General features: G+C 39.5%; 2 protein-coding genes across 14 annotated transcripts in view; one reads left to right on the plus strand and one right to left on the minus strand.

The window, feature by feature from the left end:
- pcsk9 (proprotein convertase subtilisin/kexin type 9) overlaps window positions 1–17,912 on the plus strand; it is a 247,995-nt gene continuing 230,083 nt past the window's right edge. Inside the window, exons 1-12 of one of the 2 annotated variants that reach the window (XR_015925228.1) lie at window positions 1–384; window positions 981–1,172; window positions 3,603–3,726; window positions 4,954–5,087; window positions 5,394–5,535; window positions 5,876–6,072; window positions 6,349–6,532; window positions 6,863–7,033; window positions 7,320–7,468; window positions 7,811–7,970; window positions 8,413–8,585; window positions 9,425–9,763. Coding sequence is in view for 1 of the 2 variants with exons in the window: in XM_088598727.1 (XP_088454853.1) it covers window positions 223–384; window positions 981–1,172; window positions 3,603–3,726; window positions 4,954–5,087; window positions 5,394–5,535; window positions 5,876–6,072; window positions 6,349–6,532; window positions 6,863–7,033; window positions 7,320–7,468; window positions 7,811–7,970; window positions 8,413–8,585; window positions 9,425–9,625 (1,989 nt within the window). In the remaining variant the exon portion in view is untranslated. Of the gene's footprint in view, window positions 385–980; window positions 1,173–3,602; window positions 3,727–4,953; window positions 5,088–5,393; window positions 5,536–5,875; window positions 6,073–6,348; window positions 6,533–6,862; window positions 7,034–7,319; window positions 7,469–7,810; window positions 7,971–8,412; window positions 8,586–9,424; window positions 12,903–17,912 lie in introns of those variants that run through there. The other variant, XM_088598727.1, reaches the window with a different exon arrangement.
- The window catches only part of usp24 (ubiquitin specific peptidase 24), a 72,706-nt gene continuing 67,686 nt past the window's right edge, over window positions 12,893–17,912 (minus strand). For 11 of the 12 annotated variants that reach the window (XM_088598722.1, XM_088598721.1, XM_088598720.1 and 8 more), the window contains one exon: window positions 12,893–17,629. In XM_088598722.1, coding sequence (XP_088454848.1) covers window positions 17,567–17,629 — 63 coding nt within the window. In that variant the 3' untranslated portion in view covers window positions 12,893–17,566. The remainder of the gene's footprint in view (window positions 17,630–17,912) is intronic. The other variant, XM_088598715.1, reaches the window with a different exon arrangement.

Below are 17,912 nucleotides of genomic sequence, written 5' to 3' on the forward strand. Positions count from 1 at the left end.
AACAAAGGAGGATCGTCCGATAGCACTAGGGTGGCGTGACCCCCAAAACGTCACCAGTCTCCGCCTCGAAGCCTTAGCTAACTGTCTTTTTTTTTTAAACAGCTGCTTTTTCAGTTGTATTAATGTTATTATACTGCCTTCTTTAATGTAGTCTGCTACTGGAAACTTCAATGCTATACACTTTCACAACTCACAAAGCCCGAAACGGAACGTTTGGAGAAAATGTCCAGGCTGCTTGGTATTATGGTCGTCCTATTTTCCATTACTTTGGGGTCAGAAATAGACAGTGAGGATGATGAAATGATCCTCTCCCTCATTCTTCAAGACGACACTGAACCCGAACCTGGAGCCGAACCTCTCGCGCCCTTTTACAGGTGTAACAAGGTAGGAGACAGATTAACCACCTTTTCTATCACATTTAAAGCGCGGGAGCCTCACCTGGAAATATTAAATTGCTGGTTTAGTTAGCATGCTCTAGTTTGTAATAATAGAAAATAAATACTGATGTAAAAGATATACAGATTAAACCCTGTTGAAAATACTGGACAAAAGCGTAAGACAGTGAGTATAACGGTTGTGAAAAATCCTCGATTTCCACCGGCTTCTCTAGAAGAAGGCAGTTCCTTTATTAGCCTGTTTTCTTTGGGAGGCTGAGGATGAAGTTACTGTATGTCTCTCGAGGAACGAGGAAAGAAAAGTAAAATTCACTTTAAAAAAGTTTTAGGTCTATTTCAATCAAAAATATCAGACAACATGCCTCTTGGGGGTTGCTGCTCTTAATGATCCAAATTATTTACTGTAAATGAGCAGTTTGAAAATTTTTGCACATTGCACATTCTTGAACAAAGCGGATAGGTATAACCCCGACTTCACTACACAGCAAGGGGATGAGTATTAAAGTAATCTGAAGGTTCAACTAAAGAGAACAATATCTAGCTGGCGCCGAAAGTTAGTGAACTCTAGGTGTGTTTTGTGTGCAGGACGCATGGAGGCTTCCAGGACAGTACCTTGTAGTAATGCGGGAGGGTACGCACCAGCCTCAGGTGGAGCGCACTATTCGGCGGCTAGGAGCCAAAGCGGCAAAGCGTGGTTACCTCACCGACACCGTGCAGACCTTCTCCGGGATATTGAAGGGGTTTCTGGTCAAAATGAGCAGCGACGTACTACACTTGGTAAACCCTTGTGACGTATATATTTGTGTTCTTTATGTGACTGGACCTTTCAGCAACATTTGATTCAACTTTTCTAATACTAGATCATTTTCAACAACCGTTTAAGGGAAAGGGGAAATGAGAATTTTTTTCAGACGCACCAGATTTAAACTCTTAAATCTTTAAAATTACAGAGAAACCTACTTGTAAAATTAGTTAGCCTATTCAAATAATCTTTGATAATGTGAAAACTGGGCTGAGTTCTGAGATCTGGTGCGTGCTTCGTCTAAGACTTTGTCTTTGCTCACTTGAGGAAGCAAAGCACAGTGCGTTGTTGGGGAAAAATTCCTCACCATTACGAAGGAGCGCCCCTGAAAGACATACTACAGCAGGGGTGCCCAACCTTTTTTAATGTAAGATCTACTTTTTCATTTGCCAGTCCAGCGCGATCTACCAGAGTGAATTTGAAGCACTGATATAGGAAAAACAGACTGTGGGCACATCAGTACAATAACGATACCCATCACTAAAATGACAGCAAATAAAAGGAAGTGACTCATGTAACAGTGAACAAGTAATGTTCCCCATTTAAAAAAAAGAATATCCTACCTTAATGTGAGCATTGGCACTGAGAACACAATTATTGACACTGCTGATCATGTCAATGACACTTTAATTTTGTCCCTGCAGCTCGACATTCAGCTCATTCAGCAGTTCAGTCAAGTCTTTGAGGAATGCTTAATCCAAAAGCTATTGGTCATCCTCTGATTGGGCATATTCACCATGTTTAGATGACTTGAGAAACTCTTTGATTTCAGGCAACAGCTGTCTGAACCTCGCCAAAAATGTTTGTTTTCGAAATCTCCAGCAAGTCAGCAGCCTCAGCAAATGTTTTTTTTTTACTTCTCGATCCCTGAATGACTTTTTGTGTTGAGCAGGACATGGCACACACTGGACGATGCAATGATTGCCGCTTTCCCTCTTGTATTAGGCCTCGTGAAAACCGACTGCAGCTAGTTGAGATTTTGATGTTTCCACTTTTCTTTTCCGCAATTCACTTTTAGCGGGAAAGTCCACAACATACTGTACGTTTTCTGTGCAGTTTTGAAATGTTATTCTATATTTCCCTTTTTCGCCTAGGCACTAGCATTGCAGATTTGAATGCAAAAATACCAAAAAATAATCATGCTCCCATTCCGTATGGTAACGGTAAGCTTTCAGTCTCTGCTTCATAATTTTTGCTCAAACACTACAACTATCACATAGGCAATCAAACTTATCAAATTGTTGGCGAATTTGTCACGGCCAGTCTGTTTCGCTCCACTATGCACTGTAGCGAATGTGGGGTTCGTGCGGCAATAGCCAAGAGAACATTCTTGGGTAGCACACACAACACTATTTACGGCGCTCCTGTAGCCTTTTTTTCCCAGTGTCAGCCAGCACACAGGGAAGAGACTTTTGCAACCCATTCAACAAGGGTTAAACACACACAAGGGCAGTAAAATGTATGACATTACCTGCATAGATCTGAATGACTGTTTAGGCTATCAAAAAAAGCAAATAGTCACATAGCCCATTTATTTTGTTGCCAAACATCGACTGTCTGTTTCGATCAACTGGCTGGGCACCCCTGTACTACAGTATGTTCTTATGTTCCCCAGTTTTAGGTAGCCTGTACCATATCTCATTGCTCTACAAAAATGGTTCTAAATCACAGATTTAATTGAATTCAATCTAGTATTGGTGGCCATTGAAAACAATCTGAAAAAAATGTCTTCAATTAGTATTAACATTGTGCTACTTAGTAAGTTTCAGGACTGCCGTCTATCAGTTGTCTGATACAAAGCCATTCTTAATTAGTAAGTAGAGGAGAGTTATAGGCATCCACTAGCAGTGGTGATTAATGTCCCATTTGGAACAAATCCTCCAGGACGAGGGCTAAGAACCCTACTTTCAGTTTTCATGATAATTGCACATGACTTGCTGTAGCTCTGTATCTGTATCTATATCCTGTGCTTATTGCTTTTTAAAGTTAGTGAGAATATTTTGAATTAGCTTTCCCAAAATAAAAAAAAATATCCATGCATCTGATCATTTGGTAGAGGATGTATTTGTCCAGTTTGGAGCTCAGCTATGTTAGTCAGTGTACTGTTAAAAAATGCACAGATATGGTATGTGCCAAATGGTCTAATGACTGTTTCACATACTGTATTTCATTATAAAAACCTGTTTAATTTCAAATGCTACCATGGAAAACTGCCTCCTTGTGGTCAGAAAGACATACATGATAACATATCAGAACTTCCCCACCAATAAAAAAAAAGCATTGCTTTGTGTATACTTACATATTTCTTCCTTTCATTTGTAACATGGTTATTTTTTTCAGACTAACATGCTTTGACAGAAAATATTTTCTGTGCACAAGCTGAATGCATATTTGATGCTTTGCAGGCTCTGAAGCTGCCCCATGTTGCTTATATTGAGGAAGACTCAACCATCTTTGCCCAGAGCATCCCCTGGAACCTGGACAGAATTGTGCAGACCCAACATGCAGCTGACAAATACACTCCACCAAGTGAGTACTACTGTTTCACTACAGGAATTCAAATGGAGTCAACAAGTTTTGGTAATTATTTCAGTTAAGGTAAACACATACCAGTTTCTGAAAAGCAGAACTAGTGAACACATCTCTTCTAGTCCAATCGGTCAATGCAGTATATTCCCAGAAAGTATGGGTGCTTAACAGCTTAATTTTCTAGGTGGTTGATGAAAAGATTAAAACAGATTGTCATTTAGAACATCAAAAGTACATATTCCTGCCATGTAACATAGAAACATTTTCTCTCTAGTTTAGAATGAATTAGTATGATGCACATAACATGTAGTATATTATTTGTAGCATTATATTTTCCATTTTAGAATATATGTTTTCTGGTATGGCTTGATATAGCCTAGCATGGTAATAGTATGAATTGTATGGTTTTTCTTTGACGTGTTTGGGTAAGGAACAGTCTACAGTAATCAATGCAACGATGAGAATGGCATGGTGGCTAGCATTGCTGCTTTGCAGTGCTGGGGTCATGGGTTCAATTCTAGACCAGGGTTACTATCTGCATGGAGGTTGCATGTTCTCCCTGTGTTCATGTGGGATTTCTCCCACAGTCCAAAGACAGACTAATTGGCTTTGGTTTTAGTGTATATGTGTATGCTTTGCAATGGACTGGCATCTAGTTTGTACCCAGCCTTGCGCCCTGTTGCTCGCCAAGCAAGGCCCTGGCTCTGGTTAGAGGAAGCAGTTAGAAAACAGAAGCATTGATGTATTGAAATAGAAATGTTATGGTTGAGTAGGATGTAAAAAAACATGATTAGGTGTGCTTGACTATGATAATATTGAAAGACTTTATTACAATCTAATGAATTGCAATGTAGAATCTATGACTTCCCTCAATTTGACAATCTAATCTACTATGGCTACATTCAGTCTGGTTTGGTATGCTGTTGTATAGTCCTGAACCTTGGCCCTGGAGTACCCCTTTCTCTTTTCACACTGTCCTAGCTTCTTGCATCAATTGAATTCTTAATTGAAATATCTATAGTTATGTAAGAGCTGAAAACATTTTAAAAAGGTTTAAGATGAAAACCATCAGTTAAAATGAAAATTTAAATCAAATCTCAGCTGGAACAAGAACCTTAGTCCAGAAGAGTGCTCCAGAAGAAATAGTAGGACTGTTATTGTTTAGCATGGCTCAGTGCAGTGTACTGGTACACAGTTGTTCATTGAGCCCTTTGTGTCCACTGTTAGACGACGGGAGTCAAGTGGAGGTGTATCTCCTGGACACAGGGGTGCAGAACAGCCACCGTGAGATTGAGGGACGTGTGCTGGTCACTGATTTCAACAGTGTTCCTGAGGAGGATGGCATCCGTGTCCACAGACAGGTCAGCCACATGGGCAAATGGGACAGAGAGAAAGACAGGTCAAGCAGAACAGCCACGATAGGACAGAGACATAGCTCAGAGAGCAGGCTAACTTGGGGGGGGGTAAAAGGTTTGTTTTTATAGGAATTTAAAATATCATGATGGAAAGATATAAATATGTAATATTAAAAAATGGTAAATGAAGTATATCTGATTTGTTTAAATCAAATCTAATTGTACACATTTACATATACTTTTGCAAGTAAGGCAGATTTTGGCCATTAGGTGGAACCATGATTTGCTCAGGCTCTTGTCCTCTCTTCTCAGGCCAGTAAGTGTGACAGCCATGGCACCCACATGGCTGGCGTGGTGAGCGGGCGAGACTCAGGAGTGGCTCGGGGAGCCAGTGTGCGCAGTGTCAGGGTGATGAATTGCCAAGGCAAGGGCACGGTGTCCGGGGCACTGGCTGGTAAGTTCATCCTGGTGATGCTTTGACTGGAGACACAGGAAACATGAGACTGCTGTGCAAATTAAAATTGTAGTACAGTGCTAGTTTTGCTTATGAATGTGGTTTCTGGCAAACTGTTGTGAAGAGCGCAGCAGTAAATTAAAGAGTGATTGAAATTAGCTTCTTTACCATCTGATACTGAGTTGACCCCCGGTCAACAATTTTTTCAAGACATCCTTTGTCAATAAAATATATAGGCATGAAACAATTTGAGACTGTATTTACTACTAGACTACTTGCTGGGACAGCAGGAAACCATTTTGCTCCTGATTGTGACCTGTTTGTTGTGTGTGTCTTTCAGCCCTGGAGTATGTCCATGCCTCCCAGATCGCCCAGCCTTACCTCCCTCTGATTCTGCTGCTGCCTTTTGTGGGGGGATTCAGCCCTACCGTCAATGCTGCATGCCGGGAGATGGTGAAAAGTGGGGTGATGCTCATTGCTGCTGCTGGCAACTATCGTGATGACGCCTGTCTGTACTCTCCCGCTTCAGAGCCACAGGTACTGGAGGGGGGGATGTTGACATCTTTTCCCCTTTATGCAGGGGATTTTTGGGTGGATTTAGTTCCAAGTCCAAGCAGATTGCTGGATAGAGAGAAGTTATACCTGGGTTGTAGTGGTGTTACTGGTGAATGGAGAATTGCACTTTTCTTTGAATTCAATTACATCTTGAAAATCATGCCAAACATCTTTCAAGTTGTACATTCATATCACTATGCATTCTGGCCAGTAATTTTTTGACCTCTTGCCAAAACTGAAAAAAAGCTTCTGTTGTAGGTGATAACAGTTGGTGCCACTAACTACCGGGACCAACCTATGAGCATCGGGAACTCTGGAACGAATTTTGGTCGCTGTGTGGACTTGTTTGCCCCAGGAGATGACATCGTCAGTGCATCCAGTGACTGTCCAACCTGTTTCACCTCCAAAAGTGGCACATCACAGGCTGCAGCACATGTAGCTGGTAGTGGCACCTGGAGCTGTCGTAGTGTTAAGAATATTGCTTTATCTTGTCCTAAGTATTGTAGAATAGTATTCTACTGTTCATGGTTTACTTTTGTTGTATTAGTCCATAAAGCAGCGTATCAGATCTTGGATGCTGTACTCTTGAGGAATGTATAAAGGGAACTTGCTTGCATCAGCAAACACCCTGAGGTATAAATATAATTTGCTTTGAATAAAAGCATCAGCCAAATTAACATCCTTGAAGTGAATAGATAATTTTAATTTGTTGGCTACTAAAGCAGCTGTGGTTGAACTCCTTGGGTATTCTTTCTCTTCCCCGCCCCTTAAGGAATTGCAGCAGTGATTCTGAACTCCACCCCCAACATCACGGCTTCAGAGCTCCTGCAGAAGCTGCTGCGCTACACCATTAAGCATGCTATTGATAAGAATGCCTTCCCAGAGGAACACTGGCTTGCCACACCCAACATGGTGGCAAGACTACCCCCTGCGAGAACCACAGGTCGGAGGTCATGAGAAAGCCCCCTTCCCTCTTTCTCTTTTGATGATAAAGAAAATGAGAAACTAGAAAAAAAGCAAATTGATTCATTTAAACATTACATAAATATCATACTGAAATACAAAAAAAAATCTAGAAATGAGAAATGGAGCTTTAGAAGGTATTTCCCCTTCCCATTGTCTTACATATTTATACTTAAAATGAATATCGCAAAATAAATACATTCACTTAAGTGTTAATACTCTTTGATATAAGAAAGTGCTTGCCTCACCTCTCACTCGTCTCTTAGGGGAGGAGCTGTTGTGCCGTTCAGTATGGTCCCAGAAGTCTGGTGTCTCTCGTTCTGCCACTGTCACTGCCCGCTGCCACCCAGATGAGGAGCTGTTCAGCTGCTCAAGCTTCTCTCCAAGTGGCCTGAGGAGGGGCGAGCACATTGAGGTATCCAGGCTACCCCCCCCACTCCCTTAACATGTTCTGCGAGTTACTGGGGATTTAGCAGCAGCTTCTGCACTCCCTATAAACAGACTTTGTACTGTTGAAAGGAGCACATGCCTCATTATAACCTTGAAGTGGATTTTTCTGTTTCTTTACTTAAGTTTATATAACAAAAAGGTTAACTTAAAAAGAACGATAAGTCAAAGTAATTTGGGCCTGGTTGAACATTAAGTTCAAACACAGTAAATCTAACAAGCACTTGTACTAAACAATCCACTAACAGTAACAGATAAGCTGGGCCTGCGCAGCAGTGGATCAGTATCTGTTTGTGACTTATGTTCGCAGGAGCAAGATGGCAAGAAGGAGTGCGTGGCTCACAATGCATTTGGAGGACAGGGGGTCTATGCTGTTGCACGGTGCTGTACCTGGGAGAGGACACAGTGCCAGGTCCGCTCTAGTGAGGGGATGGGAGTGGAGTGCCTCAGAGAGGATCATGTGCTGACAGGTAAGGAGCTCAGACTTGCAGAGATACTCAAGAGGGAAGAAAGGATGGAGGGAACAGCCTGTCCATCTGGGTCAGCCATCATGCACACAGTAAGACAAGGTCCTTTAACAACTCCTGTTTAAACCTTCTCGTTCATAAACAATTATGAATTTTCTTTTATATTGCCTTGACATATTAGATTTTCTGCTACTAAGTGTTTTTACCTGGACAGAATTCCCACAAAAACAGCAATAGTGAAAACTGGAAATTAACTGAACAAGTTAAATTATTTATCATAATTATATCTAACTAGTTCAGCTAAATTAGCTAAAATGTATAACAAGTTAACACATGCATGTGTGTAACTGACAATTACTTGACAGACAAATTTCTTAAACTGCTTTAGGATGTGTGCTATACAAATCAATAAACCATCAATAATACTGATCTCTTTTCTCCACAGGCTGCAGTTCCCTCTCGTCATCAGGGAGCATAACGGATGTTGTCCGTCCTCTCCATGGAGAGAAGAAAGCATGCTCTGGGAAAGAGGGTGTGGTCTCACACGCTTCCTGTTGCCATGCGCCTAGACTGGATTGCAGGGTGAAGGAGCACACACCACCAGGGTTCAGTGAGCAGGTACAGATTTGGCACTACGGAGAACTATCCAAAGGGTGCACCAGCAGTGCGCTCGTCTTCACAGATATCCGATTAGTTCAGTACAGCATTTTCTAGGGATGTCTGTCACCATTTTACGTGTATGACTCATACTGTAAGTTCATTTTGTTGGCTACGCCTTTGCAAATATGTGTAACCTACTGCAAGACCACACTGTCACACTTAATTAAAATAAGGCTAAAACAGTCAATGACAATGAAACATACCAGAGGCCCCAAAGTGGCAATTATGCCAAAGTGCATTTAGAATTGAGAACAGAAGGCATTTCTTACCTAAATGGTGTGAGAGTACGGGCTATTGAGCCACATTGTTGAAACAGGTAACCTTTTCCGCAAGAAGCTGGTGGATGAGATCAATTACCAAATAAGGTAGATGGGTCAAATTACTTCCTCTTTTCTGTAACTATTATCTTAAGTTTTATTTTTTGTCATCTTTACAATAAGTCACAAACCAAGAAGTCAGGAAAAATCCTATCAATTGCAAGATGTACAGATAGTCTAGAAATTATATCAAGTGGGTAGAATGACAGCCTGCTGTGCAAACTGGTGTAAATCTGATGCAGAGGGTTGGGAAATGATGGTGTCAATATAGACGCTCATGAGTTTTCATGATTTGCGCTACATTAGAATTAGAGATTAGGCACCAGTGACATTGGGAATCCAGTCATGCAAAGTTGTTTGCTGTGCAGTGGTATGTGATTTTGATTCTAAGTTTATCTTTGTCCATTATAAAGAGGTGATACACCAGTGACACCGGTGCAGACATTTTCATAATTTCCCCTTCTCTTTCTCTGCCTCTAGGTGTTAGTGACCTGTGAAGAGGGCTGGACACTGACAGGGTGCAATGCAGTGTCCCGGGGCTCCATCAGCCATGGGGCATATGCTCGGGACAACACCTGTGTGGTCACCAGCTCTGAGGGGGGAAAGGGTGTGTCCGCTATTGCTACCTGCTGCCACAACAGCCAGTCACAGAACAATAGAGTCATGAACAATCACAAATAGCCACGTGCAACATGCCATTCACTCTTTAAGGCTTCCCGGCAACAAGGTCCTATGATTTATATCAGAGTTTGAGCTTACCCGAGTGACTCAACTATTGTTTAAATGAACTTGTATAACTTTTAGTCCCTGAAACAGGAAGTAAGAATAATAATAATAAAATAATAATAATAATAATAATTGCTTACACTTATATAGCGCTTTTCTGGACACTCCACTCAAAGCGCTTTACAGGTAATGGGGACTCCCCACCACCACCACCAATGTGCAGCATCCACCTGGATGATGCGACGGCAGCCATAGTGTGCCAGAACGCTCACCACACATCAGCTATCAGTGGGGAGGAGAGCAGAGTAATGTAGCCAATTCATAGAGGGGGATTATTAGGAGGCCATGATTGGTAAGGGCCAATTGGAAAGTTGTCCAGGACAAGGTCCAAGGTTATACCCCTACTCTTTTCGAGAAGCGCCCTGGGATTTTTAATGACCACAGAGAGTCAGGACCTCGGTTTTACGTCTCATCCGAAGGACAAGTGACTTCCCAAGTGCAGGACTTTGGCCTGTGAGGAACAGATGAATGGGAGAATGTCCAAATGCACTGTTGCTGCATTCTTGTCTCTGTCAAGAGAGATAAAAAGATCAACAATGCTGAAAACCTTTCTGCTGCAGGACTGCAGGATTCCTGGACACAAATTCCACTCAAATGGACTATTAAAAACTCTTAAGAAAAAAAAACAATTTTAAATATTACGGGGAAAACATTCTTCTACTATGTTGCTTTTCAAGCTCTAGTTTTCCCATAATGCTTTTTCAAGGGTTAAACTCAACAGAGGATTGGATGCACAATCTAGCACTCCTACAATGTCGTGGCAATCTTGAGTGTTCACGGTTTTCCTTCATTATACAACAGGACTCAAAAAGCATGGAAGCAGACATACAGTGCCTTCAGAAAGTATTCACCCCCTTGAATTTTTTCACATTTTGTTCCTGTTACACCTCCAAATTTTAAATCATTGAAATATTTTTTTCTCCCTTCAATAAAACAATTAACTCAACGTATTTATGAAAAATATTTTTTATTCAAGAACATTTGTTTCGCCAGAATGAAAGACTTACATTTCTCATTTACAAAAAGTATTCACTTCAAGTCAATACTTTGTACATAGTCCTTTAGCAGCAATTACAGCCGTGAGTCTTCTTGGGTATATCTGTATAAGCTTTGCACATTTAGATAGTGGAATTTTTGCCCATTCTTCAATGCAAATTTTCTCTAACTCTGCCAAATTAGATGTAGAGCATCAGAAGACAGCAATTTTCAGGTCATACCACAGATTTTCAATTGAATTCAATTCTGGGCTCTGGCTGGGACATTCCAGAATACTAATCTTTTTTTGAAGCCATTCCTTGATAGTTTTTGCTGTGTGCTTTGAGCCATTGTCCTGCTGGAAAACGAATTTTCGCCCTAAACGCGGCTCTCTGGCTGACTTAAACAGGTTCTCCTCAAGGATTTGCCTGTATTTGGCTCCATCCATGTTGCCCTTGATGGCAACAAGCTTTCCAGTTCCTCCTGCTGAAAAGCAACCCCAGAGCATGATGCTGCCACCACCTTGCTTGACGATAGAGATGGCGTTACCTGTGTGTTGGGCTGTATTTGGTTTGCACCAAACATAGTGCTTTGCTTTCAGACCAAAGAGCTCACTTTAGTCTCATCAGGCCACAAAAGTTTCTTCCAAAAGGTCTCAGGTTTTGTCACATGGCTTCCCTCCAGGTGTGACTTAATGTTGGCCTTTCTCAGAAGTGGCTTCCTTCTAGCAACTCTCCCAAAGAGGCCAAATCTGTGAAGTGCTGAAGAGATTGTTGATGTCTGGACAGTTTCTCCCATTTCAGCCAAAGAGCTCTGCAACTTTGTCACTGTTGTAGCTGGCCTCTTGGTCACTTCTATGACCATTGCCCTTCTTACCTGGAGGACGGCCTGATCTTAGCAGTGTATGGGTTTTGCCATGTTTTTTCCATTGTATTACAATGGACTTCATGGTGCTCCGAGCTTCATCTCGAGGTTCCACGGGCAGCTCCTTCGTCAGGTGTACTTTGTTAATGTATTTAGTGTGATATCTCTCAAGATTATTGAATACCTCACCCAATTTAGGTTGTTAAAACAAAGGGGGTGAATACTTATCAATTAAGTAATTTTCAGATTTAAAAAAAATATACAATTCTGAAGACATCTAAATACTTTTATTTCATTTAACATGATAAAGAATTAATTCTACAGGAGTGGAAAAAATTCCATTTAAATATGCTTTAATTTGACTTTGCAACACAGCAGAACAAAAATTATCAATGGGGGGTGAATACTTTCTGAAGGCACTGTACAGTATCTTTCTAGTCCCTGTTTTACAGTCATACCTTATCTCCTTGGGTGCCAAAGCACATTACTGTGGTTTGTTGTGAATGGTAAAATATATGCTCTTAACCAAACTGCTAGCAATTATATTACAGGAAACAAAACATTTAAAGCACTGAAAATTGTTGCAATGCACATTTTTGTTAAGTAAAAGACAACATTTTTTACTTATTTTTGTTCAAAACTTTAGATTTCTAAAATACTGGAAGAAATGAAAACAACAAGCTTTGTTACATGTAAATGGAGCTGTAAGAGAGAACGGAATAACTATTTTTTATATTTTAAATCCTCAGAAAATATTAAAACAGATGGACAAATTTTAATTTGTGAGGCTTTATTATGAAAATCTTATTTCTGTTTGATTTGCTGTGTTACTGTTAGCAAAACACCTGACCTAAAACATGCTCCAGGCTGGAAATGTTTCGGGCTAAAACAGAATAGCCACTAATCTACATTGAGCCTTTGTTACTGTTTGAATTTCTGCAGGCACTATATAGTATAACATTTTAAGATGTTTGAATAGGCCAGATTGATTAATAGAAATGACTGTGAGAATTGCCCAAACATATTGTACACCAGTAGGTGTAGTTACCCTAGGTTCATGATGCACTGATTTGTTTACAGTTTACTGACTGTAACATATTGTACTTTCTATACAGTGAATGTTATTATTTTACAGTGCAGCATAACCTTCACTTTCTTGTTTGTACTTTTATATATTTTGAACAATGTGAACATTCTTAAATTAATTTTAAATAATTGCATAGTTCCCTTTAATATTTAAAATCTTATTCAGCACTATACATTGAATGTACTGTATAAAGAAAACTTTGTCCACTATCCAATATAGGATGAATGAAACACTAATTTTTTAAAAGGGTGTCCATTCCAGTTTATTTTATCAAATTTTCCCATAATCAAACTCTGCTGTACAGATTAAAATTCGGTTTTAACATGCATTACAGAATTCTTACACTTCATAGATCTTTCAGCAATAAATGTTCAAAGCAAAATTACTGAATAAAAACCCGTATTTTATGTAAACACCCACCCTAACCCCGTGTTAAAAACAAAGGACTGCTAGGTACCTTCTGAAGTAGACTCATGGCTTTGGAAAACAAAAGAAAAGTGAAAATTCATGTGTAATATTTCATTTGAAAACCCCCCTGAAGTAACGCACAATATTTTATTTAATGTCTCAGCTCCTTCAAAGTCAGTGTAAAGTCCTTTCCCATTCCAACAAGTCATGCATTGTAAGTGGGCTGACCTTGTTTTCCTTCTTGAAGCTAACGGCATGAATGAATGGATAGTTTTAGGAAGGGGACATACAGGATGCCTCTATCAAGGCACTGAACTGGTGAAAAAACCTATTACAGTACTGCTCAGCTATCTTCCTCTTGCAGGTCTACTTATCTGGGCTGCAGAAAAACCTTCTGTACAATACAGTAACACCTTATTTGAAAAAAAACCAATTACATAGTTTGACCTCAACTTGAGAGTAAAGTGGCAGAATATTCACTTGTAGAGTGTATTCATGCACTACTCCATATCTCTTTGATATATGTGTAAAGAAAAAATGGAATTGCAATTATTAAACACAAGAAATGACTTAATAAGGCTTAAAATTCTCTGCAGCAGTCTGAAGTGTAAGTCTTGGGTGGAACAGACTACAGTACTTTATTATTTTATTATAAAGACATTAAACAGAGGTTGCATATTATCAAAAGCTTACTGACTTCTTTATGTAGAATCCATATTCATAATTAGGTGGTTCCCTTCATCTTAAAAAAAAGTTTTCATATCACATTACCAAGTAAGAACATTACCTTAGATCAGCAGAGATTAAAAAGCCTGTAACTTAGCGTTGGTCAGCAGCAGTTTCCAGCTGTGAGAAGTAGTTGACTGAAATTAATCATACTAAAAAATGCATAAAAACCCAAGATCCTTAATGGAAATCACATTCAATTGTAGAGAAGGGAATGTTGTGAGGGAAATACTAATCTGTTTTCTGACTTCTACAATTTACCATAAAATGGAATAATAAACCAATACTCTCCCAATGGTAAGTAGTTAATATTTTTTGTTTCACCCTCTCACTACCACCGAGCTTTTTACTTCCAACTCAAAACACTTTCAAATCAAGGGACTAAAATTCTAAATTTAATTTTACTTAAACAGGGCTGAGAATTAGGTTTCTCCAAAAGAAGACTGCCACACTCAAAATACTCCTCACATCTGTCAGATTACACTGCAATTCATACATTAATTCATACACAATGCACTATATGGTGAATTAATGCAGATTTGATAGGTTAGACCTCTTTGGCCTGATTACTTACAGCAATGCCTCTGACTGCAATGCACTTAGTAGCAACAGAAGACCAACATGCTGCTCTAACCCTTTGTGGGTGATACATGGATATGAAAATGAGAGGCACTTTATCTCCCTCACATAGTTTAAGCCATATGTAAAGAACATAAATGAAGATTTTAGCAAGAGTAATTCCTGAAGACTGGTAATGACAGGATATAACAAAATGAATAGTTTAAATAAACAATAAAGGTCTCCACAAGGAACACTGCCAAAAAGATTAAGTGAACTAAAATGTTTGTTGGTTCTATACACCTTGTCGCCTGGCACTATTAGACTGGGTTTGGGCTGTTTAAAGCTTAGATTAGTTTTATAAATTGATGCCTTAAAAGGGCAGAGCCTTTCAAAAATAAGGATCCTCTGGAGCAGCCTCTTGACCTGTGTTAGAGGCAGCACAGTAGAACAAGATGAAAAGCCACACTGGAATGGAACCAGCATGAGGAAAAACATGCCACAATTAAAAAAACAATGAGATGCCATTTTCATTTCATAAACTACTAAGAATGAATAATTCTGGAAATTAATCATAGCTACCACAAGCTTCTTTAGTGACTACAGATTTTTTTAACCTCCCTATTCACCAATGATTTCATGGTCTTGATTTCAGTAACGGCAAAGGACAGTGCTGCAGCATTGATGGAAAGGGCACATTTTTTACAGAAGTCCAGATTTTTTCCATAAGTATTGTTAAATACATAAAAACAAGATAATTTTGCATTTTTAAATTTATGTTGGGAGTGCTGGGGTGTTTGATTATCCTTCAAAACAATAAAAAATAGTTTCACTTTAGAATCAGTTCTGAGCACTTAATGAACAACCAGACTAGCAGAAGAAAACTCTGCTCCAATTGCAACTCCAGCCCATCCAAGACAGAAACATAGTCAGATGTAAACACCAGCTGTACAATTGATCAGAATTAAGAAAACCTTACAACTCCTAATGCAGTATTTCCTATTTGTTATCTCAAACCCCTCCTCTATCCATGTGGAAAACAAGGCGAGGGTGGTTGGTAAAGGCACTTGCGGCGGATTGTGCCTTCAAGGCAGGTGCCAGCTGTCCTGCAGTACTTGGAGGTAATTCTCTGGGGATCTCTCCTTCCTCTTTCTGTAGATGTGCGATAAGGCAAGAAAAGCAAACCAAGGCAAAGCTGTGAAGGAAAGGAAAATTTGGCAAAAACACAAAATATAATCACACCCACACCCAAAAAAATAGGTTAAAAGAGTAAAACCTACAGCACTGAATAACCTCATAAGTCATATAAATGGGACTTTTTACCCATTCACTGCTTAATTTTGACAAGACATAGAGAGAAAAAGGACTAATTGAAACCTGTGGCATTGTGCTGGATGGAAGATACAGATACTGCAGATTATATAGGGCAGTGCTGCAGCACTGTCCTGCTGTAGCCAATGAGCAATCCAACCTCCACCGGTTCTGTGATTACTGCTGAGAGAAGCTACCAGAGGAAACGCTACAAAATACTGATGTTTTGGTAAAGGCCTGTGCAAATTCACAAAGCCCCATGCTGTGGCAGGCCTGGATGACTTATTTCCAGAGGCAAGGAAACATCTGCAATCAGGACACACACATCTCAATATCACAGGTGAGGCGACCAGGGGACCTAGGCAGGAGCATTGCTCATGTAGTGCTGGTGAATGCAATTTGTTGAGTGTTACATGTAATTGGGTCTGCATTTCCTGTTAAACCAAGTCCACATAAATAAACACAACAAAAATATGCTGTCAATATATACACATATATAGTTACAAAATTATTATGTTTAAATTAGTTGGCACCTAAAAAAAATATATAGCATTTTTTCAAACGACTGATCTTTAATCACTTTCATCTCAAGGTTATCTCACTACTGTCTGAAAAACATGCTCATGACTCCCAAGTTCTGTAAACTGAGAGTTTGACACAGGGTAAGACTGACAGTGACACATCTCAAAGATGCACAAATCTGCTCTTTTCTAGCACATAAGGCATATGAGACAAAACCTGTTACGCAGAGTGGAAGGTACAGAGACCTGAAATTTGAAGGTAAAAAAATCAATTCCTGTGAACACATCTGAATGCACAAAGAAACCAGGATCCTCAAGATGTAAGGATATGTGAGGCCTCACAGGCTAGTCAGCAACTGTTTTTCCAACCTTATAACCAAAATATTGTGATTTCATTCTCAGTTCTTTACAGCTATAGCATTACTTCTCAGGGAAGCAAAAAGTCTGAGACGCCTGCCTGTGTTCATAAACAAAAAACAGCTTAACATTAAGCTTTGTTCTTTTAAATGCATTATTTCCACTTAAAACAGTGATTCTGCCTCGGTGACAGGGGTGCTGCATGCACTTCAAAATAAAGTGCACACAGTCTCCAAAAGAAAGTTTCTTCTGATGTGTGCCTTCCAGAATTTGTTTAAAATTGCCTTCTTTTTCAGAATCAGTCTTTTGAAAAAACAACTCCAATTCTGATTATTTGTTAAACTACAGGAGGTAAGTAGGTGGATGCTGTCTTAATCATAATCTGAACTTGACTTCAAAGTGCATTGTAAAAAATTGTTTCAACTTATAAATGATGACTTTTCTCATATACTATAGCAAGTTCCTCCTTTGAGAATGTTCAAATCAGTCCAACAAGCCCTCTCATCCACATAGGTCAATTCAAGGAATAAAGGATACTTCTTTAAAATATCTTACACTTGCAAATGATATCAAACAAATCTTTACATTATGAATATTTTCAATGTAATTACACCAGCAAAAAAAAAAATAAAACTGTCAACCTCTTGCTGCATTTCCCCCCTCTTGTAGTATTAAAAAAATCAGCACTGATGTTTATGTCTACACCTCATTCATCTTTTAGCTCCATTTCAATAATAAAACTCTTGTTTAGCCGCTTGATAACTATTCTCAAAATAAAAAAAAAATCAATCCACTGCTGTAGCTTCGTTTCTGTTGTCAGCTGTAACAGTTTGGCTCTTGATGAAAATCAGAAGGCAAAGTTACTTTTCTTTCCTCTGGAGTGTGCGCTGATGGTTGTTTTGCCACTACCTACGCCCTCCTGAGGACAATGCAGTCTCCTAGTTGGCTGCACGTAACCACACTGCAATGCCACTCGATGGATTTTTGAATTTTGCTTGCCTTCGTATTCTTCTGTCAGGGAGGAAAAGATTAGGGATCAACATCATCCAAATCGCTCTTCGAATCCCCAAGCATCATTGGAGACTCTGATCCCTGGTAGGTGGGTGAGGTAGGAGGAAAAGGAAGAAAGCAGAGTGAGACAAGATGCATTGCTGCTAGAAAAATCAAAGGATGTGTTCTTCATCAAAATAAAACTGTCCTTGTGAGTTTTTTCAAACCCACCTTTCCTAAGAAATCACGTTTATGTAATCTTTTTATTCTGAAGAATTTTTAACTTTTAAAAGTTATTTTCAACACAATGTTACATCAGTACAGATCCTAAAGTGATTTTTTTTAGAGTAACTGATATGAGATGTAACCAGATAGGAACTTGTCA

This window comes from Lepisosteus platostomus, chromosome 11, assembly GCF_059453375.1.
Source record: "Lepisosteus platostomus isolate fLepPlt1 chromosome 11, fLepPlt1.hap1, whole genome shotgun sequence".
Lineage (NCBI taxonomy): Eukaryota > Metazoa > Chordata > Actinopteri > Semionotiformes > Lepisosteidae > Lepisosteus > Lepisosteus platostomus.